Here is a 26,469-nt window from a genome sequence, read left to right on the forward strand (position 1 = left end):
CCACTCCTTGGCCTGATAGGTGTATTATGTCCAAATTTTGTGTCAATTTGTCCAGTGTTTATTGAGTTATGTGAATCCCACAAACAAACATTACATTTTTATTTATATAGAAAAGGCATTGAATGTTTGCCTATATATGTATACTGTAATCTGCTCTGAGTCCCCTCAGGGAGATAGAGTGGAATATAAATAAAGCGTCTTAAGTTGGCTTTCTTAAGACATGGAGGGTCTAGGGATAGTCAGATAGAGAGATAACCTATGTTCAATGTATTGTCGAAGGCTTTCGACAATACATTGAAGGCTTTCAATACATACAACAACCCATAATCTATGTTCTTCATTGGCGCATTACAGAATTTCACAATTACTTCTAATCTTTTTATAGACCAAAAGAACACAAAGAGGCTTTTTGGATTTTCAATTTTTTATATATAGTCACTTATACCAAGAATGATCTCAAAGGCCTAAAAGGTGCCCATGCAACCATGCAGGCAAACATGACCAGTAGGGTCCATGGACAACAGGCTTCTCGGTATGGAAAAATGAAACAAAAGCACCTCCCCATGGCCAGAGTTGAGCATTGCCTCCAGACACTGGAGATGGAAAGGGAAACCTTTGCCTTTGTTTGTACTGTATGTCGTTGTTATTATATACTAGCCATCCCCTGCCACACATTGCTGTGGCCCAGTCTGTGTATATGTGTTTTGTGTGTGTATTTGTGTATATGTGTTTATATGTGTGTTTGTGTATATATGTGGCTTTGCACATGCGTTGTAATGCATTTTTTGTTTTTGGCTTTTTAATAATAATAATAAAAAATAAATAAAACTTTATTTGTACCCCGCTACCATCTTCCCAAGGGACTCGGTGCGGCTTACATGAGGACAAGCCCACAATACATCAATAAACAAAACATCAATAAACAAAAGCAATAGGAAAACAATCAATACAATACAATTCATATAAATCACATAAACAAAAAATAAACAATAAACGGTCAACAGTGACACACAAGCAATTAAAACCAATGGCCGGGCCAAATGTAACAGATTAAAATTAAAAACTAATGCTGACATGAACAAGGTAGGATATAACTGGGATAGGATTTTCAGAGAGAAATGAGGGAACGCAGTCAGTCCTAAATCAGTGGTAAAGTGCATTTTGAGGGCATATTGCTGAGAGTTTTCCTTATTCTGGGAAGGCACACTGGAAAAACCATGTTTTCAGGCTCCTCCTAAAGACTGCCAGAGATGAGGCATGTCTGATGTCCCTGGGAAGTGAGTTCCAGAGTCGGGGGGCCACCACTGAGAAGGCCCTCTCTTCTTCGTACCCACCAATCGGGCCTGCGAAGGAGGTGGGAGCGTGAGCAGGGCCTCTTCAGATGATCGAAGAGATTGTGTGGGTTCGTACACAGAAATGCAATCACGCATTTAAGTCCCTTCCACTGTGTTTTTCTGTTTGTGTGACTGATGGTCACTCCTTGGCCTGATAGGTGTATTATGTCCAAATTTAGTGTCAATTCGTCCAGTGTTTATTGAGTTATGTGAATCCCACAAACAAACATTACATTTTTATTTATAAAGAAAAGGCATTGAATGTTTGCCTATATATGTATACTGTAATCCTCTCTGAGTCCCCTCAGGGAGATAGAGTGGAATATAAATAAAGCATCTTAAGTTGGCTTTCTTAAGACATGGAGGGTCTAGGGATAGTCAGATAGAGAGATAATCTATGTTCTTCATTGGCGCATTACAGACTTTCACAATTACTTCCAAACTTTTTATAGACCAAAAGAACACAAAGAGGCTTTTTTGGATTTTCAATTTTTTATATATATAATAATAATAAAATTGTGCCAGCAGAAGCTTTTGAAAGGCAAATGATAAATAAATAACAGTTAAACTGAGTTCCTGAGGAAGAACCTACCACATAAAAGAATGTCAGATAGATGTAAATATAAAAACATGGCATTATTATATAAAAAGTAGTAATACTGCATCTTTCATAAACTGCCACAACACAAGCACTGCATATCTCAGAACACTCCTTTCATACAAATGTAAACAAATACACAATCATTTATTTAGTTTAGCCTGATGGATTTACAGGTGTTCTTGCTTTAGATATCTAAGTAATGGGTAGGATATGATAGGCTAAAATGTTAAGAAATAATATGTGGAATAACATAGGGGGAAAAAGAAGCCACAGATTTAAAAACTTAAAAACAAAGCAAAAACAGTGGAATATTGCCCTCAAATATTATTGCAATCAACCATTTAAAAATAGGACTGTTAAACTGATCTGAATCAAGGACTTGGGGGGGAAACTATTTAGGCATATATAGAATATAAATGTAGATACTTATGGCTTAATTATCTTTAGTATTCCGTTATTTTGAATAATCCTTATGTTAACATAGCTAATAAAAATGCATATTTTAAACAGTTTTAAAAATATTTTAAAGTATGCTTGTATTTTGATAGAGATGAAGAATTAGTGTGGTCTACCATAATACATAACAATATAATAGACCAAGAATAATGGAGACCAGCGTTTTGGGTAACTTACTTAGACCTCTAAGGCTGCAATCCCAAAGATATTCATTTATATGTATGCATGGTTAACATATGGAGCCAAGGTGGTGCAATGGGTTAAACTCTTGTCCTGGCTGAACTGCTGACCTGAAAGTCAGCGGTTCAAATCTAAGAGGGAGTGAAATCCCGTCTGTCAGCTCCAGCTTCCCTTTGTTGGGACATGAGAGAAGCCACCTACAGGATGACAAAACATCTGGGCATCCCTTGAGCAATGTCCTTGCAGACAGCCAATTCTCTCACACCAGAAGCGACTTGCAGTTTCTCAAGTTGCTTCTGACATGATTTTAAAAATGGTTAAAATAGGCCTGTTTGTCTAAAAAAAGATAAAACAATTCACAATTTCCAGAAGCCTCAGAGCACTGTCAGTCGTTGTATCAATATGTTTATTAATAATTATCAATATTATGTAATCATGTTATTGCAAGGTATATACCCCAGGAAAACAGTTTTCCTATCATTTCTCTTACTCTGTTGAAACAAGTGAAGACAGTGCCTCTCTATAGATTAAAAAAAAAAAAATTTCGCTTAGGGTTTGGAAAAGTCAATTTCTTTGGACTGGAATTCCAGAATCTCACAGCTAGTAGAGTCTCAGGAATTAACAACTTGGGTAATTCTGGAGTTCTGTTCCCTGCTAAAATATTTTTTCTAGCTGTGGGAGTTTATCCTGTATGTATAATGTATAAAGCCTCCAAGAAGCAAACATGCAAGATGTACTGACATATCTTTATGTCCCCAAGGAATGCCTATATTTTGACCTTTCTATGAATTGCCAAGGGCAACTATGTGTTGTGATTTGCCACCATAAGATATACTCATGTCTAAGTATAAAATTTTAATCAAAAAAATCAACCCCTCAAAACTGGGTTGATTTATCCATGCACTGCAGTATTAGTGTATGAATCATAGAATCATAGAGTTGGAAGAGATCTCATGGGCCATCCAGTCCAACCCCCTGCTAAGAAGCAGGAAAACTGCATTCAAAGCACCCCCGACAGATGGCCATCCAGCCTCTATTTAAAAGTCTCCAAAGAAGGAGCCTCCACCACACTCTGGGGCAGAGAGTTCCACTGCTGAACGGCTCTCTCAGTCAGGAAGTTCTTCCTAATGTTCATATGGAATCTCCTTTCTTGTAGTTTGATAGGGTTATTATGTTTTAATTATGTAGTTTGATAGGGTTATTATGTTTTAATATGTTTAATGGTCTTAAATTGTATGTCTATTGTTTCTAGTGATTTTATGTTATATTTTATATGTTTTTTATAATGAGGGACTGAATTTTTGCCTAGATGTATGTTGTATGCCACTCTGAGTCCCCTGAGAAGAGCGGGATAGAAAGGAAGTAAATAATAGTAATAATAAAATAACTTATACATGAGTATATACAGTAGTTGCCATAACAGAAAGGTACATCCGGGACGCCTCTATAGCTCAATAGCGACACCCAAGCTTTATTCTTATGGTCCAGTGGTTCTCAACCTGGGGTCCCCAGATGTTTTTGGCCTTCAACTCCCAGAAATCCTAACAGCTGGTAAACTGGCTGGGATTTCTGGGAGTTGTAGGCCAAAAAGATCTGGGGACCCAAGGTTGAGAACCACTGTATATGATCAATGCCTAATGTCACTCACTGAAGGGTATCTTAAAACTCTGGCCCAAGATAATGACTACTGGCTGGAGTAATGAATATTGGTTAAGAGAAGACCCAGTGGTCTGACAAAAGGCAACGCCATCTGTTCAACATATTCCAAAAAGGTACATATTGTCACTGAATCACCACCCTTTGCATTACTGATCAGAGGAATCCTATCAATTTAAGGACATAAGGCTCCTGAATCAAATTTAAGGCACAAGAGGTTCGCAAGTTATTATCTATATACTTTCTATACATTTTCACAATGATCATATGTATGAATACTATATGGTGACTTTCAAACAACTGAACACTGCATCTCATGTACTATAAGAATGTGCTGTAGGTATTGGCCACGGATTTATTTTTTTAAATGTTCTGTGATTTATCCTTCTTTGGGAGGATAAATATTCTGTCAAAACAAGATAATCAATAAAAACTAAACTATCTCTTCCTCTTATACAAGGCATGGACAAACTTTGGCCCTCCAGGTGTTTTGGACTTCAACTCCCACAATTCCTAACAGCCTACGGGCTGTTAGGAATTTTGGGAGTTGAAGTCCGAAACGCCTGGAGGGCCAACGTTTGCCCATGCCTGTCCTATACACACACCACCAATCCCTTAAATTAGAGCTTTATAATTTGTTTTAAAAACATGTAATGGTGGCACACAATCAGAACAGAAAAACCATCCACACAATACCACACAATACATTATCAGCACACATGTTCCAAAGGTCCAAAGTTGTAGACCCTCAGTTTTTAAAAAAATGGATACACAGGGCCTGCCTGTGAATGGCAAGAAAAAGGTCATTTCAAACCCAAAAAAGCCCACCCCAGTCACAGCTCATGCACCATTCTCCACACCAATCGCTGAAATCACACCCTGACTGCCCCTTGCTCACACTCTGATTACACGAAATTCCAAAAATTGTTTTAAATTGGAAATAAAGCAGCTTCAAAAAAATTGTCTCAGGATTTTGAAATTGCGGAAACATACACACAAAAGATTATGGCGCGGATACAATTGGCACCAGTACACTTAGGACATTCAACAGTGGACATTTCTCTCTCTCTTATTAAACATTATTGCACAGAGACCTTTAATTACACGTTCTTCAATCTTAAATGTAATTTCCTAAAAAGTGTGACGTAAGTGCGATGGGTAATTTTTTAAAAAATGGAGAAAAGAATTAACAGCAGCATGATTTGTCAAAGTTAATCCCTATAGTTTAGTAGGAAAGACGCAACCCTGCTATAAACAAAAATAAGTGCTCTTTGCTTACTTGAAACATTAAAAAATAGCAAGATGCTGTGGAAGCCACTAAATGTTCAGCATATGCAATATACTAACTTATATGGACATGTTGGTTAAGAAGGGGGACAAGCTCACACTTGGAAATTATAATAAATTGCCAGATTTCAAGTGAACTCTTCAATATAGGTATTTACATTATTAAGCGGCCTAACTGGAGTCTTTAGCACTTAGAACCTTGCCTGCAAGTCTCTTGTCTCTTCAAGAGTTCTATCATTCACAAGTGGAACTTATCCCAACGAAGGGTTATATGAGGAAGACCCTACATTTGTGTATAAAGTGTTTGGTTTTTAGAAAACTCTGTAAGCAATTTACACATATACAGGTTGACAGGCTCCAGTCTGCTCCAGCCCATCTTTGCTTTCGGTGTCCGAATTCTCAGACTGGCTTACTTCCACTCCAGAAGGCTTTGGGTATCTGAACGGGTATCCATTGTCATCAAAGAACCTTCGGAAAGTGAACTCATAGAAGGCATGTTCGGTATGTTTGCCACTAGAAGAAGTCTGTGGATCCCATGCCCTGGTGCTGTCTTCACTAGCGTCGTCCCAAGGATTGTCTTCCTCAATGGGGTCAAAATTGGAGGTGTCCATCGGGTGGCTGATCTTTGGGACGTAGGGAGCGGGCTGCCTGCGGATGTCCATCGAGAAGTCCATGGAGGCAAAGAAAGGATGAGCCTTGATGTCGTCTGCCCCGTTTCTTCCAAGCCTGTCTTCAGCAGCACAACACAGTTTTGTGATAAGGTCGCTTGCTTCAGGGCTTAGCTTGACCTGGGAGGGAATGTGTAGGGTGTTCTCCCAGTTTATCACCTGAAGAGTCAAAACAGACCATTAGCATACAATAATATTCCTTCTGAAATACAAAACTTCCCGGTGCAAGACAAGCTGCAAGTCATTTTCGTTACCCTATGAGGTTAGCTGCCCTATAAGGAGAGGCTTAGGGGACTGGGTTTGTTGAGTTTGGAGAAGAGAAGATCCGAGTACCCTTTGGGGAGATGTTGGATGGTATAAATAAAGATTATTATTATTATTATTATTATTATTATTATTATTATTATTATGGTTAAGATGGGACATGATAGCCATGTTTAAATACATTAGAAGACATCACATTGAGGAACTCACATTGAGGAGTGAGTAATTGTTTTCTGTAGCTCCAGAGAATAAGACACAGCACAACCTTAATCAAACCTTAAGATAAGAGTCCACCTAAACATTAAGAAAAACTGTTTGATGGCAAGAGCTGATTGACAGAATTATTTATTTATTTATTTATTATTTCTTTCAAACATTTGTACCCTGTCCTTCTCAACCCCCGAGGGGGGTCTAAGGGAGGCTTACAACAGGCAACAATTCACTGCCAACACATACATCATAACAATATAACACAAGTTAAAACATTAAATTATAAAATATAAATTTAAAACATTATTAACAACAACAATATAGCTGCATCCTAGTTCAGTTCAGTATAATATGCTTCCTTGAAGTTCAATGTCTCTTTCTCTGGAGGTTATTTAGTGGAGGCTGGATGGCCATCTGTTATGAGTGCTTTGTGTGTTCCTGCATGCTAGGTAGTTAAACTGGATGGCCATTATGTTCTCTTACAACTTTATGATTCTATGAATCAATTAATGAGCACAGCTCATTAATCACCAGCAGCAATAGATCACACCAATTGAAAGGTTGGCAGTTTGAAGCCTGGGTCGGGTGAGCACGCAGCCTTCAGCCCAGCTCACTGTTCACCTAAGCAGTTTGAAAACAGCTGTGACTAGATAAATTAGGCACTGCTTAAGCGGGAGAGTATTTTACAGCACCATAAAAAGGAAGTACCAGAAAATGCTGGCGATCAAAGAAAGGAGGAAGTCTGTGATCAAGGGCTGTTCGTCATAGGGGAGGGAGTGACAGCACCCCCCGTGGCTGGAATTGAGCACAACCTTCAGGATGCCGAAGTTGGGGAAAATGCCAACATATAACTTTATTTATACCCCGCCGCCATCTGCCCAAAGGGGACTCGGAGCAGCTTACATGAGCCCAAGCCCAGCGACACATTACAGCAACATAAAATACAAACAAAATAACATCACAATAAAATAAATAAACCAATCAAGTAAAATTAAAAGTACAAAATAACATAATGGAAAATAAAACACAGTGGGCGGGCCAACTCTATCTGTTGTCTGTCCTGTCTGATTAACGGCATTGAATGTTTGCTGTGTATATGTTCTGTGATCCAACCTGAGTCCCCTTCAGGGTGAGAAGGGCGGAATATAAATGCTGTAAATAAATAACTAGGTACTTTGATCCCAACAGCAATTCTGCTTCTAATTATGCTTCCTACATTTTATTTTTCTATGTTGCAAAGAGAAAGCAACTGAAAATAGCAAACAACTGCATTGCTCCATGATCGGTGGAATCAATTGCATATTATTCCGTTCTGTCCCTGTGTTGACTCACAGCATAATCCTGGAACCTGGGAAAACAATACTACTATCTTGTGCTCTTCACAGAAGAGTGGGAACAAAAAGAGTGTGACATATCAAGTCAAATTACTCTCTTAAGGACCAAAATTATTTCTGAGCTTCAAAATGGTATTAACTAAAAGGGCAAAAAGGAGTTCTGATACTTAATAATATGGGTTATTTCAAAGACTAAGGGATTTTTTAATAAGTAGTTTGCCTATGTCAGGCATGGGCAAACTTTGGCCCTCCGGGTGTTTTGGATTTAAACTCCCACAATTCCTAACAGCCAGTAGGCTGTTAGGAATTGTGGGAGCTGAAGTCCAAAACACCGGAAGGGCCAAAGTTTGTCCGTGTCTGTTCTATGTCCATACAGATAACATTTGGATTATATTCTAAGGAGCAGCAATATGTATGAGGAAGTTCATTGTTAGACTTATTAATAATCATATTTATATGCTGAAAAATATTATTTGAATTACATTGTAATTGTAAACAGACCAAAGACCTACTGACTCCAGTTTTTAGTTCTTCAAATGTTAGCCTTTCTTCATAATGGAATTGGTTGCTCTGGTCCCTGATCATTTTGTTAGTTCTCTTAAGTGCCTTTTCTAACTCTAAAATATCCTAGTTGTGACTGTAATTTTTAAAAACAATTTTTCTGTCCAAAACCATGTCTTGCCCAGGGTTGTTGTAGGTTTTTTCGGGCTATATGGCCATGGTCTAGAGGCTTTCTCTCCTGACGTTTCATGTCTTGCCCAAATCTTTTAGTTACTTCAAGTCTGATTATCAATTTAGGAAAACGATGGAAAGAAGAGGAAAGACCAAAATATATGTTTTGATGTAACCTTCCCCCCACGGGTCTTACAATTTATATCATAACAATCGAGATGAGATGGATTTACCTTGAGCTGGGTTTCTGTGGGTGAAGGAGCCAGGAAGGGGGGCTGCCCTACTAGCATCTCGAAGAGAATCACACCAACGCTCCACCAGTCACAAAGCTGAGTGTAGCCTGAAAGGTAAGCAAGAAAAACATACTATATGGTTCAGAAGAACAAGTTTTTATAGAAAGCTTTCTGCTTTTTGTGGTCAAAGGCTTTCATGACCGGAATCACTGGGTTGTGTATTTTCCGGGCTGTATGGCCATGTTCCAGAAACATTATCTCCAAGCATTTCTCCTGCATCTATGGCAGGCATCCTCAGGAGTTGTGAGACCTCACAACCTCTGAGGAGGCCTGCCATAGATGTAGGTGAAACATTAGGACAAAGTGCTTCTGGAACATGGCCATACAGACCTAAAAACTTGCAACAACCCAATCACTACATACTTCCACAGATAAAAAAGTAGAAAAGCATCCAAAGTTGTCAACTTCAAACATTCCTCCCGAGAGTAACGTTCACTTAAGAGAAGATGAGAATTAAAATTGCCAGTCTCATCCAACAGAGATGGGAGCCACCTACCTTTGCGCAGCAGTACTTCTGGTGCAATGTAATTTGGAGTGCCAACTAATGAATGAGCTAAACATCTTTGATGCTGCTTTTTGGCTCTCTGTTCCAAGGTCTTCAATCTGTCTCCACACCTACAGTTAGATACATCATCCCAAAGATCACTTGGCTCCATGCTGTCCTGCCGGATATGGCTCCCTTTCAAAAGAGGAGAAAACAAGAAAAAAACAAGTATGATTATGTGGGAAGGTTACATAAAAGATCTTTCCATTGGGCAATTGGGCTCGTCTTTAAGCTAGCAAGGCGGATAAACTGTTAGTTCTCAGCTCATTTCAGGCTCTCTAGTTTCTCTAATAGAGGTTTTTATTTATTTTGCAATTGTGTATACAATTACTTACATACTCTCAAACACTTCTGTTTCTAAGCAACTTGGTCTTAATTACCACAAAAGTCTACCCTGTGATCATCTGCTTTTATCCAAAAGTCTGTCACTAAGCTAATTCAAGTCATTATTTGCTCTGACCACCTTATATCATCCCAATAGTGTGTGTCATCTGCTCCTGAATCTAACAGATTCCTTGTCTTTACCTTTAACACCTTTCTTGAGTTTGTTCCCTCATTATCTCTCCACTCTTACATTCTAGCACATGGTCTTATTTACTACTCTTAGATATCTGTAAGCTCCCAAGAACTTACTTAAATGACCACCTTTGGTCATTTAAAAAATGTTTTATTGTATTTCTATGTTTGGTCATTAGTTGACAGGTGGGCTAAAATGCCTATAAAATAATAATAATAATAATAATAATAATAATAATAATAATACAATAGAGTCTCGCTTATCTGAAATAAACAGGCCAGCAGAACATTGGATAAACGAAAATGTCGGATAATACGGAGTCTCCTACTGTTACCCATCCAACGCAGCATTAGACACCTAGAATACTAACAACAGGGACTCAAAGGGTTAAAGCAAGGCAATGCCTCAGGGCTAGAGTGGCCCAGCAGGAAGAGGAGCGTGGAAATCACAGATGGGAGGGAGAACGCTTCAGCTTGTGGTCCTGCCCCTTTCCCCCCTTTCCTCCCTCCTCCTTCCCCTTGTCTTGCCTTTTCCACTTATTGGGAATGGAGAGAGAGTTGGGGAGCACTCCTTTAATTGAAGGGGGAATGCTGGAGGAAATAAATAGGGGGCATCAGATAAAAGCGTCGGATAAGACGGAATGTCAGATAAGTGACGGTCGGATAAACGAGACTCTAATGCTATATAGGTTTATATAGCATTATTAATAGTAGCATTATTATTTCAGTTTCACAACTGAAACCTACTAGGTTTTATTGAATAAGTATTAGATCACCAGTGATTTGGATCCCATCAAAGCACCAAGAAATCAGTGAGGTATTACTGAGCAATGCAGCATGTTCCAAGACAACTTTTTGTAATTGTGTTATTGGGATCTTGTATGTGGGGATTTCTTTCAGACATTTTGTCAATCCTTCAGAGCACCGATAATCACTGGCCCTACATCTGTTTCCTTCTTCAAAAAATACTGGATCTTAACTGGTAGATTTCAGTAATGTTTTTCTTTATTTTCAGTAGCTTCCCATGGGATTGGCACATTTATTTTCAAATCTCCTTTTTTTCCAAATCAAATTATTTGGAAAATAATTTTATGTTCTAACTATTTATCAGCCTGAATGATAAAATCTCATAATTAAAAGAAATATCATTACCACCGTGAGGAGAGGCAGGTAAGAAATAATAATTAATAATAATAATAATAATAATAACAACAACAACAACAATTATTGTTGTTGTTGATATTATAAATTACAAAGACTCTGGAATAATCCAGTAAAGGTGGTCGCAGTGGTGATCAGCACACTGGGTGGAGTGTCTAAAGACCTTGGCCTGCACTTAAAAACAATCAGCCATAACAAAATTACCATCTGTTAGATGCAAAAGGCCACCCTACTCGGATATTCGTTGATACATCACACAACCCTAGACATTTGGGAAATGTCTGACGTGTAATCAAATACAAAAGCCAGCACACAGTGATCTTGCTTGCTGTGTACTAACCTTGTTGTGCATCAAATAATAATAATTATTTACAATGATATATTTTTGATTGGTTTTAGCTATTATTAGCTGCCCTTAGTTGTATCTAAGCACCAACCCTCATCTCCTATTTTTTACTAACCATAAATATGTCAATGATATTGACCTACATTCCTGTGCTGTTTACCCCGACCCCATCTCTTCCTCTTCCTTCTGTCTTTTGTTCCTGTCTTCCCTGTGTGAAACGTTTTTGTTAAACCTTCACAATGTCATTGAAAAGTAGTCCTGAGAACAGGGATGTGTTTCCTCTTAGCCTTGATGATGCAATAATACAGAAACCTCAGCATGTTATTATGAAAACAAAACATTGTTATTAAAAACATTGAAATGTGCACACTCCCATATATGTACAAGAACAATACCTTTCTGATAATATTTTGAGTTATGTGTCCATCGGAATCCCGTGCAGAGGCCAAAGTCTGTCAGTTTGATGTGTCCGTCAAGGTCAATCAGAATGTTATCGGGCTTGATGTCTCTGTGGATAAACCCCATTTTATGCACGCTCTCGATGGCCAGTGTGAGTTCAGCAATATAAAACCGGGCTAGCTTTTCTGGGAAGACTTCCATCCGGATCAACAAGCTCATCATGTCTCCTCCAGGGATGTAGTCCATCACGAAGTAGAGGCTCTCTTTGTCTTGGAAGGAATAGTAAAGCTTAACGACCCATTCGTTGTCCGCTTCTGCCAGGATATCTCTCTCAGCCTTAACGTGTGCCACCTGGTTGCGATTCAGCACATCTTTCTTCCTCAGAGTTTTCATGGCATACAAAGCATGAGTGTCCACTTTGCAGGCAAGGCACACTTCCCCAAAAGCACCAATGCCCAGAGTCTTGATTTTTACAAACATGGACTTGTCCATCTTGGCTCTCTTCAGCCGATTGTAGTTGGACTCCTTCTGGTAGAGGATTTTCCTCATTTGTTCCCGCTCTGCTTCACAAAGGCCAGCCTTGGTGACAAAAGGACAGGAGAAAATATGGCAAAGTGTGATTATCACACATTTTCAAAAAGCTACATATACACACGTACCTTTTACAAATCATTATTTTGTATCGTTTTGTATCACCTCTACTGTTAAATCAGGGATAGCAATGATGGGTATTATTTATCTATGCCTTTTCTTTGCAAATTTTACAATTATGTTTATGATATATTGTGTATTTCACAATAGCACTTAGCCACTGGTATGCAATGTTGCTATTCTGAAAGGGAAATGTGTAACATTCATCTCTCTGTGTGGGAATTTTGTTGGAAATAGCAAACTTCTCAAGCCTCCACTAGTTATATGTGGTGTATATAATTCCGATTGCTTACTGTACTGTAAATGTGTGCACTGGTATGCAATTTCACCTTAATTCTTCGTTGTGGGAGGGGCTACAGACCATGTGATCAGAACTGGGCTTGTTCAGGACTCAAACTCACGTCAGCATATTTTCAATTTTAATTTATTACATTTGGCCTAGCTATTTTAAAACTGTTTATATGTCACTATTGATAGTTGTTTTGTTATGTGATTTATATGATTTGTATTTGATTGTTTATTAATGTTGTGTTATTGATGTTGTTTGATGTATTTTGGGCTTGGCCTCATGCAAGCCGCACCGAGTCCCATGGGGAGATGGTAGGTAAAGGTAGTCCCCTGACATTAAGTCCAGTCATGTCTGACTCTGGGGTGTGGTACTCATCTTCATTTCTAAGCCTGAAGAGCCAGCATTGTCCATAGACACCTCCAAGGTCATGTGGCCGGCATGACTGCATGGAGCGCCATTACCTTCCCTCCGGAGTGGTACCTATTGATCTATTCACATTTGCATGTTTTCGAACTGCTAGGTTGGCAGAAGCTAGGGCTGACAGCGGAAGCTCACACCGCTCCCCGGAATCGAACCTGCGACCTTTCGATCAACTAGCTCAGCAGCTGTGATTTAACCCACTGCGCCACCGGGGGCACCGGGGAGATGGTAGCGGGGTACAAATAAAGTTTTATTTTTATTTATTATTAAACTCAATTTTAGGAGTTTAGGTTTCGACTTCACTAGGAACAGTATGCTTAGAGACCTCATTGGACTTTCAGACTAGACAGACACTCTATTAGACTCTAAAACAGAGAGATGCTTTGGACTATGGACTATTGATTCTGAAAAGGATGCCCTGTGTTACCTATAGAGAAACTACTTCAAATCCTATTTTTAACTGAACTGAAAAGCAAATACAGTGTTTCCTCACTGTTACGTTCAGTTCCAGGACCACCCGAGATAAGTGAAAATCCGCGAAATAGGGATGCTATATTAATTTTAATATTTATACATTATTTTAGCATAATGTATAAATTTAAAATCAATATAGCATCGCTACTTCGCAGATTTTTTTACCCGCGCTTCCTCCCATGCCTCTGGCCTCTGCACTTCCAGGGACTGCGGAGGCCAGAGAGACAGGCCTTCCCCGCTACGCTTCTGACCTCCGCACTTCCACGGTCTGCAGAGGACAAGGAGGGCAGAGGGAGTCCCGTCCCGCACACAAGCCTCCCAGGCCCATTGTATGTAAATATTTTATATTAATTTATTATTAATATTGATAAAAAACGCGATACAGCGAGTCCGCGTAAAGCGTACCACGAAATAGCAAGGGAACACTGTACCTGTATGAAGTTTGTGAATAAACCACCTACGTTACTTTTAAAGAAGTCTACTTATTTCTGTCTCTTGAAAGCATGAGTGAAAGGCAAATATATTTTAAGGGAAAGTAGATGTTTTGAGGCAACTAAAAGGAACACTTCTGAAACTTTGCTGAATATATATATGTGTGTGTGTTTGTGCACTGGCATATCTTTGTTCCTAACCGTTCAAAGACATACTTAGGTACATCAGTTTAACAGCTGAGAAACCTAGTTGCCTTGCATGAATGCTGACAAATGCTATTTTTACCAAGAGGTTATGGCACTGGTTCTCAACCTGTGGGTCTCCAGGTATTTTGGCCTATAATTCCCAGAAGTCTCAGACAGTTTACCAGCTGGGTTGTTGTAGGTTTTTTCGGGCTATATGGCCATGATCTAGCGGCATTCTCTCCTGACATCCTCAGAGGTTGTGAGGATGCTTGCCGTAGATGCAGGCGAAACGTCAGAAGAGAATGCCTCTAGACCATGGCCATATAGCCCGAAAAAACCTACAACAACCCAGTGATTCCGGCCATGAAAGCCTTCGAGTTTACCAGCTGTTAGGATTTCTGGGAGTTGAAGGCCAAAACATCTGAGGACCCACAGGTTGTGAATCACTGCTTTAGAGGGACATTATTAGCTTATATGGCAGGCAAGAAAAGCCTGACAAATCTCAGCCATTGAAGTTGAGATGATGACTGTACTGCTTAAAGAGCAATATGCCACAGCTTTCTTCTCATTCTTTTGTGACTGTAAGAGGTATTGGTGGAGGGAGGTATACATTTACATCTAGCATTACTTCAAAGTTCTAAAATATCAACTCTATACTTGTAAATGTTACTGTGAAACCATGCTCATAAGTGGGGAAAATTTATAAATAACAAAAAATTGTAGCCTTGTGACCTTGTGATGGAAGCAGTCTCATAGTATTTGTATGTACAAAAGCAAAGATACATGTATCACAGGCACACTTATAATTACCTTGGCCATTTCTTGCTCCAACTGCAGCCGCCGGTTCATTTTCTGCTGGTAGGTCTTTATGACATTCTCCACATGCTGCTCCATGTAGAATTTAAAGGCAAAAGGTGAGTAACTCTTAATTCGGGACTCTCTCTTTTCTTCATCCTTGCCGTTCTTCCTGACTGGCACTGGGGATGTCTGGATTTGCTTTTTATCCTTGCTTGGTTTTTCAGCTTTGGTTGTTTTGGTTTTGTCATGTCTTTCTCCATTCTCCTCACCTTTGCTGCTGGCTGGGCTTGGGACTGCCCGCAGAGTCTGCTCCATTCCTGCGCACAAGGAGTTGATATCGAACTGCTCAGAATTATTGGGTAGCAGCAAATGCTTTGGATATGGTGGTGGAGGACACCTGAGCTCCTGACTGCTATATTCAACCTCCAGCTGATAAGTGTTAGGTCCTCCAACAGGAAGAGGGTGTTGTTCAATCATTCCTAAACCATCCATAGCTGAATTCTGTGCAGATAACCAGCCAGGATGAGTAGGACCTACAGCAGTCTGCGGTTCTGGCCTCATCACACGTGTGCTCTTCACCGGTTGGAGAATATGAGCAGATGTGACTGCAGTCATGGAATTTGGAGATGCAATGGATGCATCAGATTTGCCTGGAGGAGTTTGCCTCATGGATACTGGCATCTGCTGCTGATGGTTGTTGAAAGAATTAGTCCTGCTGGGGACACATGCATCTGGCCGGAAGGGCACATGCGACCGAGGAGATGCTTCCAAAGTTGGGTTCTGCAATGAATCACGGCGGGAAGAAGAAGAGGATGAAGAGGAAGAGGTGGCTTGCCACTGCTGAAGTTGAGAGTTGTTCATATCGTAGAGGTCCATGTTCAGGCTATTTCTAGATGGTGTCAACAGACCTGGCGGTGGTGGGCTGTCTGAAAACTCGTTTGGAAATGCCGGCCCTCTACTGATCACATGCATTGGGTGAGAAGATGGCATTGGCTGCTTGTGATGAGAGTGCAACATATACAGATTAGCTGGTGCCTGCTGGAACCCGTGCCCAGAACTACTTTGAGCAACTGAGACTTTATTTGGAAGGCTCGGATACCCTCCGTCTTGCTGCAACTTGTTCTGAAAAGACTGGCTCCGCTGAATCCCATACCCAAGAGCCTCGCCCTGCACCATGACAGGCTGCCTGCTGTAGTGCGGACTGTTTGAGCCATGGCCAGCCTGTAGCTGCAAAGCCTGGCTACTATGAGTAGCCACTGAGTAATTGATCACAGAGGAATCTATGTTGGAAGGATAAGCTTTCTGCTGGTGACCGCCAGATCCACTGTGGGCACCTAAGCCAGCCGGCCTTTGCATTGGAGGATTCATGGTTGCAGACTGTGAAGCAGAGAGTAAGTAGTCCATGTATGGTCTGGGAACTTCACCAAGCATGTTAGCAGCTTCTGCCCCAAAGCCTGTCCCTTCATATGACGGGTTGCTCATTTGGTGATAGGACGGAAACGATTCACTGGATCCTTCAAAACTTGGCCTACGGCTCACATTGTTTGGCATCATGCCCTTTCCTATATAGAGATAATAAACAGACTAATGTTAGGAAAGCATTCATATGAGCACATTCAACAGTGTGGAAAAACTATGTTTTACTACAAATTCTAAACAACCCAGCCAGGCTGGCTGAAGGCCATGTTGCTTTAAGATTCTGGGAACTAGCAACCCTCAAAGGAACTTTTCCAAGCTTTAATTCCTTCACACACACAAACATACATCCTCAACCCTCTGTCACCAAATAAAGTGGTCAAATAGCTCTTCCTGGTAATTTAAAACCTTGGGTATTTGGCAAATTTTATATTTCCATTTACACCAAATTAGAAACAGGGACGTGGTAAATGGTGTGCCATTCTACATCATTACACACATATTAATGGTCCACAACTCTTAAAATAAGGAAGTGAAATAGGAATAGAACCACACATAACATATATATATATATATATATATATATATATATATATATAAAAGCCAAGTTTTTCAGCCCCCTTTTTAGGCTGAAAAAGCCTCCCTTGGCTTATACTCGATTCAAGGTTATTTATTATTTTACTCTGTTATTATTATTTTTAATTATTACATTTATTATTTTACACTTATTATTATTATTACATTTCCATTATTTTACTCTAATTATTATTATTATTACATTTCCATTATTTTACTCTATTATTATTTTATTATATTTATTATTTTACTCTATTATTGTTATTATTGCATTTATTTTTGTTATAATAATAATAACATTTCCATTATTTCACTCTATTTATTATTGTTATTACATTTATTATTTTTACTCTATTATTATTACTACATTTATTATTTTACTCTATTATTATAATATTTATTTTACTTTATTATTACTCTTATTATTTTTACATTTATTATTTTACTCTTTTATTATTTTTACATTTATTATTTTGCTCTATTATTATTGTTATTATTACATTTACATTATTTTGTTGTTGTTCATTCGTTCAGTCGTCTCCGACTCTTCGTGACCTCATGGACCAGCCCACGCCAGAGCTCCCTGTCGGCCCTCACCACCCCCAGCTCCTTCAAGGTCAGTCCAGTCACTTCAAGGATGCCATCCATCCATCTTGCCCTTGGTCAGCCCCTCTTCCTTTTGCCTTCCACTTTCCCCAGCATAATTGTCTTCTCTAGGCTTTGCTGTCTCCTCATGATGTGACCAAAGTACTTCAACTTTGTCTCTAGTATCCTTCCCTCCAGTGAGCAGTCGGGCTTTATTTCCTGGAGGATGGACTGATTGGATCTTCTTGCAGTCCAAGGCACTCTCAGCACTTTCCTCCAACACCACAGTTCAAAAGCATCGATCTTCCTTCGCTCAGCCTTCCCTAAGGTCCAGCTCTCACATCCGTAGGTTACTACAGGGAATACCATGGCTTTGACTAGGCGGATCTTTGTTGCCAGTCTGATGTCTCTACTCTTTATTATTTTATCGAGACTGGACATTGCTCTCCTCCCAAGAAGTAAGCGTCTTCTGATTTCCTGGCCACAGTCTGCGTCTGCAGTAATCTTTGCACCTAGAAATACAAAATCTGTCACGGCCTCCACATTTTCTCCCTCTATTTTCCAGTTGTCAATAATTCTTGTTGCCATAATCTTGTTTTTTTATGTTTAGCTGCAACCCGGCTTTTGCGCTTTCTTCTTTCACCTTGATTAGAAGGCTCCTCAGCTCCTCCTTGCTTTCGGCCATCAGAGTGGTGTCATCTGCATATCTGAGGTTGTTAATGTTTCTTCCAGCAATTTACATTATTTTACTCTTTTATTATTATTACATTTATTATTTTACTCTCTTTATTATTATTGGAAGGATACGTAAACACATTTACATTGAAGAAGGTTAGAATGTTTAATCAGAGTTGGACAGTCTTATCTTAAATTACAGTGTTATGTAAATATTAAAAAACATTTAACCTACTGATGCCTCAATTAATGTAATTTAATTGGTATCTATTTTTTATTTTGAAATTTACCAGTAGCTGCTGTATTTCCCACTCTCGGCTTATATTCGAGTCAATATGTTTTCCCAGTTTTTTGTGGTAAAATTAGGTGGCTCGGCTTATATTCGGGTCAACTTATACTCAAGTATATACAGTAGTTTAAAAGTCTATCTCCAAAATGATTTCACTGAAAACAATGGAAATTTTTCACATTTCATTTTGTGAATTTTCTTTCACAGCTTCTAATGCTGCAAAACTAGTATTTCATTACATATCTCACCACATTAAATGTCTAGGAATGAAAGTAAATATTACCAAAAAGTCCCCAGGTGCAAGCCATCTATCTTTTAAAGAAAGTCCTGAAAACAGGGCCAGGAGAAGTAACAACTTACGTTCATATTCACAATGAGATCCAATCCAGATTAAACAGTCCAGAAATAGAAAGGAAACTGTAAGTCCACTCATGCTTACCTGAAGAAGTCTGCTTAATTACACGGACTATTTGTTCATTTCTAGGGTCCAAGTATCCCATTTTGCTAATGTATTCCAAAGCTGCTTCGATGCTTCTACTCCCAGTCTGTTTGAGAGCTCTTATAGCCATCTCCTAGACAAAATAGAAATACAGACACAATGATGAGGACTTAAGAAAGGATCTGAAAAGCACAATAGTACTGAAACTTTAAAAATCTCCATATGAACCTCTTTCCGATATCTGAATAAGCTTTAATCTGTAACAATATTTTGGATAACAAATGCATATGCCCAGAAAATGAAAAGGTTATTTCTGGAATAGAAATTACAGAATCGTCTAAGGCTTTCATGGCCGGAATTACTAGGTTGTTGTAAGTTTTCAGGGCTGTATGGCCATGCTCCAGAAGCATTCTCTCCTGACGTTTCACCTCCATCTATGGTGTCACACTCTCTGAGGATGCCTGCCATAGATGCAGGCAAAACATCAGGAGAGAATGCTTCTGGAGCATAGCCATACAGCCCGGAAAACTCAAAACAACCCAATTCCAGAATCCCCAAACAATATTACCAGTGTGGAGGACTCTAGAAACGATAGCCTAAAAAAAAAGTAGGTTCTGTGGGCAATATAGCAATTCCCCTTAGAAGAGGCATTTTCTATCTGAAGAAGAGAAAGGAAGGGCATTCTGACATATTTTTGTAAGAACTCCTACGTAAAAACAGTCAACATTTGGAAACACAACATGAGTGTTTTGAAACATATCAACATGCAAAATGAGCCAAGATCTTATAAACTTTTAGCATGACATAAATATTCCCCCGGTGCAGTTATTTCAGATCCTACAGTTGTGCAATTGACTGTGCAGTGGATTTCGTGGAGTTGTTGTTTTCAATTTTATTTATAGGTTCTGTAACTCCCTTCCTAGAGCTCAGCTACACTGTGGAATTAATGCAGTTTAACGGCATTTTAACAGCCATGGCTCTATGGGATTAGGGAAATTTTAATCTTAAGGTAAAAGTTTCCCTTTGATATTACGTCTAGTCGTGTCTGACTCTGGGGGGTGCTCACCTCCATTTTTAAGCTGAAGAGCCAGCATGGTCCATAAACACCTCCAAGGTCATGCGGCCAGCATGACTGCATGGAGCACCATTACCTTCCAGCAGAAGTGGTACCTATTGATCTACTTGCGTTTGCATGTTTTTGAACTGCAAGACAGGCAGAAGTTGGGCCTAACAGTGGGAGCTCACCCTGCTCTCCTGATTCAAACTGCCAACCTTTCAATCGGCAAGTTCAGCAGCTGTGCCACCAGTGGGTCCATTTATTCTTACAAGATCTTAAACCTTTGCAGCCAACGATGGCTGGTGCCTCACCAAAATACCAAAAGTCCCAGGTTTCCATACTATTGAGCCAAGGCAGTTAAAGTAGTATCAAACTGCATTAATTCTACAGTGTAGATGCACCCCAAGAAAAGTAGACTAGAACCCTAGTTGCTATCTTTCCATAAGCTGGTGAAAGCTTTTTTTGTTTCAGCAAGCCTTTGAGGTCTGACTGTAAATATTTTTCATTTTACCAGTATTTAATACTCTTAACTTTTGTGTGATGCAACTTACTTTGAGTTTTGCAAGCCACTCTAGAGATGGGGAAAAGGGCAGGAGGAGGAAGGAAAATTCCCTACTCAAGGCAAATTCATCAACCGCACAGATCAAAATGAAAGATAGGGCACTGTGTATGTTTGCTGAACATTTGGATGTATCTATAGTGTAGAATTAATGTAATTTGACATAACTTTGAAGGCTCAATTTGAGAAAGTTGTGGGATTTGCAGTTAGTGAGGCGCCAGTGAGAAAGCTAAAGATTTTGCAAAACTACAGCTGCCATGATTCCATAGAACTGAGCCATTTACAGTTATAGTGATGTCAAAGTACGTTGTTTCTACAGTGTAGATGCACCCTTAGACAATACTGGAGATAGCACAACCACTTAGACAACTTTTTTACATTAGCATAGTGCACTAACACAATTCTGGCCTAAATTCACTCTCCTAAACCAAACAAGTCTGTGTTATCCATCTAGGGTGTGTTAGAAATAGGTTACCTTAAAAATACTAAAATAAAAAAAGAAAATAAAGGAAAAGGGCCATTTCTAAATGTCCTAGTCATCTGCAAACCCAATACACACATTTTATAGAAAACCTACACATGGATAGATGCCTACATAAAAATTCCAACCATCACCCAAGTCAAAAGAGAAGCACAACGAAAGCCCTGGCAGGCTGTGCAAAAAGAATCTGCGAGCCCCACCTCCTCCAAGGTGAACTTAACCACGTAACTGGGCTCTACAGGTCAATAGATACTCCACCACAGATATCAGAAGAGCTGAAAGACCGAGAACAAGCCACAAGAGCAAAGACAAAGATCCACCCAGAGGAAAAGTGTTCTTAGAATACATCAAGGGAACCACTGACCGCATAGGGAAGCTGATGAGGAAACACAACATACAAACTATCTACAGACCCACTATGAAAATTCAGCAAATGCTACATTCAGCAAAGGACAAGAGGGATCCTCTCACCTCTGCAGGAGTCTACCATATACCATGCAGCTGTGGACAAGTCTACATAGGGACCACCAAACGCAGCAGCATTGCCCAAACACGAATCAAGGAACATGAAAGGCACTGCAGACTACTTCAACCAGAGAAGTCAGCCATAGCAGAGCACCTGATGAACCAGCCTGGACACATATTATGTCCAACAGAAATGTTGGACCACTCTAACAACCACCATGTCAGACTACACAGAGAAGCCGCTGAAATCCACAAGCATGTGGACAACATCAACAGAAAGGAGGAAGCCATGAAATTTGGCTACCAGTATTAAAAGATTCTAAAATTGTAAGAGTAAATAAAGAACAAAACTCAAACAAAGGGAACTCCAAAGAAACAATCAGGAACAGCTAATCACCTCTTAACAAAGAATTCCCCCAGGCAGTAGCAGGGCACACCTCAAAAAACTGTCAGCCCTACAAATGCTAATCAAAGTGACCAATTGAAATATTCACACCTAGCTCCAACAGACAAGAGTTCTTCCTCTCACCCTGGACTTTCCACAGATATATAAACTCAATTTTCTTAGTTTCCAACAGGGGAATTCCAGAATCAATCAAGGCCAGCTAACACTTCCCAACAAAGGATTCCCCAGGGCAGGAAACAGACAGGCTTTGAAGCTGCAAAGGTATTCAATGTTAATCAAGGTGACCAACTGCAACATTCACACTTGCCACAAACAGACCAGAGTTCTTTCTCCCACACTGGACACTCCACAGATATATAAACCCCACTTGCGTAGTTTCCAACAGACCCCTCAACCTCTGAGAATGCCTGCCATAGACGTGGGCAAAATGTCAGGAGAGAATGCTTCTGGAACATGGCCATACAGCCTGGAAAACTCACAACAACCCAATAATAAAATTGCTTTCCAACTCTGCTCAGGAAAGAAACATACACGTATTTTATAATTCACCACCGAACAGAGCTGTCTAGAGTAGGTTGGCTGTTGCAACAGCATGACTTAGCAACCCAAGACACAAACACAAGAGAACCAAATTCTGGCAAAGAGACAAAAGGCTCCCAAATGGGAAGGGATGTGTTCTGTTCTGCTCAGAGCAGCAGTCGCACACAGCATCAGCTCAGCTGCGCCTGAGATTGCCTTCTTTTATTAGCATGCTTTGGAGACATTTAAACTCCTTTCCAATCTTTCTTAGGAGAACAAACATATAATCGCAGCTTGTTAAAAAAAGAAACCATTGTTGTGTTACACAGAAAGCACACAGCAAGGGCAGCAAGTTAGTTTAAGGGATTTAGGGCAGGTTTCGTGCCACACAATATGCTGCCTTTGTAAGAAAGGGAAATGGCTTTCGGTTTGGGGGAAATGACTAGAGGACCAATACTGCTATCCATCAGCATCAGTTGCCTCACTCTACCTAAAGGTAGAGTGGCTCCTATTACCAATATATTAATTTAGGAAAGTTCTGTTACACAACTGTCTCTTTAATTGGTCTCAACTATCAAGTAACGCAAGACAAGAGTGATTTTATTACGAGCCATGCTGAATTGGTTGAATAAAGGAATATCTATGTTGGAGCAAAAGGAAGGTCAAAGGACTGGATGACGGAAAAGACAAGGAATCGGTGATGCACCGGATACTAGAGATCACAAGTCTGACAGAGGCAGAGTATGGTTGAGTAGGAAACACACAAGCTCCAAAGTTTCAGATGGCTGTTCTTTGCTTGCTAGTCATTTCCCTCACTCATCAATACCTTGAACAAGCAATCAATATGAAGAGGTTGGGGTTAATGGATTGTTTGGTTGCAGCAATTTATTGAGCATTTCAATTTCAATTAGGTATTTCAGTTACAAACACATCCTATTTACATATCTTTAAGACACTCTCTAAACCAGTGTTTCTCAACCTTTGTAATGCCGAGACCCTCATGTTGTGGTGACCCCCAACCATAACATTAATTTCTTTGCTACTTCATAACTGCAATTTTGCTACTGTTATAAATTGTCATGTAAATATCTGATATGCAGAATGTATTTTTATTCAATGGACCAAATTTGGCACAAATACCTGATATATCCAAATCTGAATACTAGTGGGGTTGGAGGACTGAGTTTGTCATTTGGGAGTTGTAATTGCTGGGATTTATAGTTCACCTGAAATCAAAGAGCATTATAAACACCACCGATGGTGGAATTGAACCAAACTTGGCACAAAGAACTCTCATAACAAACAAAAAATACTGGAAGGTTTTGGTGGGCATTGACCTTGAGTTTGGGAGTTGTAGTTCACCTACATCCAGAGAGCACTGTGGACTCAAACAATGATAGATCTGGACTAAACTTGGCACAAATACTTAATATGTCCAAATGTGCACACTGGTGGAGTTTGAGGAAAATACACCTTGACATTTGGGAGTTGTAGTTGCTAGGATTTATAGTTTACCTACAATCAAAGAGCATTCTGAACACCACCAACGATAGAATTGGGCCAAAACTTCCCACACAGAACCCCCATGCCTTGAAGGGACTTACTGGTGCAAGCCTCTTTCCAGCCTCACACGGTCTCCCTCGTCCACACATGCGCACCACACTGCCATGCACCGAGCATGCTTGCTCTCAGAAACAGCCCTCCCTTTGGCTGAGAGGCCAGCCAATTACAGTGGAGGAGAGCTTTTGGTGGGATGTTTCCCCTTCTGTTTCCAAAAAGGAAGAGAAGGACAGGCGAAGAGATCTTCAGTCTTCTCTGCCAAAGGGGTTCCGAAGACCATCAGAAATATGTGTTCTCTGATGGTCTTTGGTGACCCCTCTGACAACCTCTCATGACCACCCTGCCAGGGTCCCAATGCTCAAGTTGATAAATGCTTCTCTAAATTCTTTGAGAAATTACTTCTGAACTAAGAAAATATTTTCCCATTAATAACTTCCTGCACAGTTTCTTTTTAAATTAATCTATTTAATATACTGTCTTGTGTCCATTATAATTTAATCATTTTTCTGTGTAATTTAATATATGTATTTTGTAGAAATACATTTTTATAGATATTCTTATATAATGAATATGTGTTTTAAGCTATGTTGTAACCTGCCTTGAGCCATGAGTTAAAAAGCAAGAGAGGATCCCTATGTTTTGGAGGAAGAGAGAGAGAGGAAGAGAAAGGAGAGTTGAGGAGCAAGAAGAGGGTGGCAGTAGCAGCAGGACTTGAATAGCAGTGGTAATCTAAAGTTTAGAGCAGGAGGTGGGTAAATTACCTTGAGGGGCCAGATCTGACCCATAGACTTTAGTTTGGGGACCTCTGCCCTACGGCAACCTTATCACAGGGATATCTTAGCAAGATTTGCTCAAAAGGGTTGTTTTTTTTTCTTTTTGCCTTCCTCTAAACTTAGAGAATGTGACTTGCCCAAGGAAGGAACACTAACAATTTAAGGTATGCAGATGACGACATAGTACTAGCAGAAAATAGCAAAGCCTTTGAATGATTACTGAAGGAAGTGTGAAGGAGAGTTTACAGCAGAACATTAAGAAAACAAAAATAATTGTGTTGTCGAAGGCTTTCATGGCTGGAATCACTGGTTCCCAACCTTTGGTCCTCCAGGTGTTTTGGACTTCATGTCCCACAGTTTCTAAAAGCTAGCTAGGATTTCTGGGAGTTGAAGTCCAAAACACCTGGAGGAGCAAAGGGTTAGGTGACTTGGAAGTCTCTCTTCCATGAACAGCCATAGAATTTACGTATTATTGTTGCCGCCTGTCATAGCATTGCACCTAATTTCCTGGGCCCTCTACAAAATTGCACTAGCCTTGGCCCGGCCTTTTAAATTGCCTTGAACAGGCAGGATTATTTTAAATATTTTAAATATTTCTGTACTATTGTGATTTTTATGCTTATATTACCTTATTAATTTTATGTTTATGTTGTTTACTTTGTATGTATTGATGATGTTATTTGGAAACCACTCTGAGTCCCCTCGGGGAGATAGAGCAGTATATAAATAAAGTTTTGTTGTGGTGGTGGTGGAAGTTTACTTGGTGGCAGTTAATGACAACTAAGTTACAAGGTTAGCTATAAAGGTTTACTGATAAAATTGTCTGATGACCCACCTGGAACACCTTTTTACAAATGTCACAAACTAATGTCAGTCCTAACACACAAGGAGGATAAAGTTCTTCTCTAAATCTATTTATTATTTATTTATTTGCGGTATTTATATACCGCCCTTCTCAACTCCGAAGGGGGACTCAGGGTTCAATGGCATCAATAAAAACAGTATAAAACATCAAAATGGACCCTCCCCTGATAAAACATCACTTAAAAATAACATCACATATCACACAAGGGCATAACCATTGTCTGTAAATAGAACTGGGTCATTGCACTTTCAACTTTCACTTTAACTTTAAATATTCCAATGATGGGCTGAACGCTTGCTTCCACAGCCAGGTCTTTAGCTGTCTCCTAAAGGTCAGGAGGGAGGGGGCCGATCTGGTCTCACTCGGGATAGAGTTCCACAGCTGTGGGACCACCACCGAGAAGGCCCTGTGCCTCATCCCCACCAGCCTCACCTGTGAGGCCGGTGGGGCCGAGAGCTGGATCTCCTTGGAAGATCTTAATCTACGAACTGGTTCATAGAGGAAGATACGTTCCGACAGGTAAGTTGGACCGAACCTGTTCAAGGATTTATAGGCTGAAGCCAGCACTTTGAATCGTGCTCAGTAGCTAATAGTCAGTGGAGTTGCCACAACAGGGAGGTTGTTTGTTCCCTGT

At 39.8% G+C, this 26,469-nt stretch overlaps 1 protein-coding gene across 1 annotated transcript in view; it reads right to left on the reverse strand.

The window, feature by feature from the left end:
- Window positions 1–4,757: 4,757 nt before the first annotated feature.
- Window positions 4,758–26,469, reverse strand: part of LATS2 (large tumor suppressor kinase 2) — a 67,563-nt gene continuing 45,851 nt past the window's right edge. The window contains exons 3-8 of the mRNA XM_060770951.2: window positions 19,151–19,283; window positions 15,183–16,732; window positions 11,918–12,500; window positions 9,452–9,634; window positions 8,896–9,002; window positions 4,758–6,341 (exon numbers count right to left, since the gene is read on the reverse strand). Coding sequence (XP_060626934.2) covers window positions 5,847–6,341; window positions 8,896–9,002; window positions 9,452–9,634; window positions 11,918–12,500; window positions 15,183–16,732; window positions 19,151–19,283 — 3,051 coding nt within the window. The 3' untranslated portion in view covers window positions 4,758–5,846. The remainder of the gene's footprint in view (window positions 6,342–8,895; window positions 9,003–9,451; window positions 9,635–11,917; window positions 12,501–15,182; window positions 16,733–19,150; window positions 19,284–26,469) is intronic.

Source organism: Anolis sagrei, chromosome 3 (assembly GCF_037176765.1).
Source record: "Anolis sagrei isolate rAnoSag1 chromosome 3, rAnoSag1.mat, whole genome shotgun sequence".
NCBI lineage: Eukaryota > Metazoa > Chordata > Lepidosauria > Squamata > Dactyloidae > Anolis > Anolis sagrei.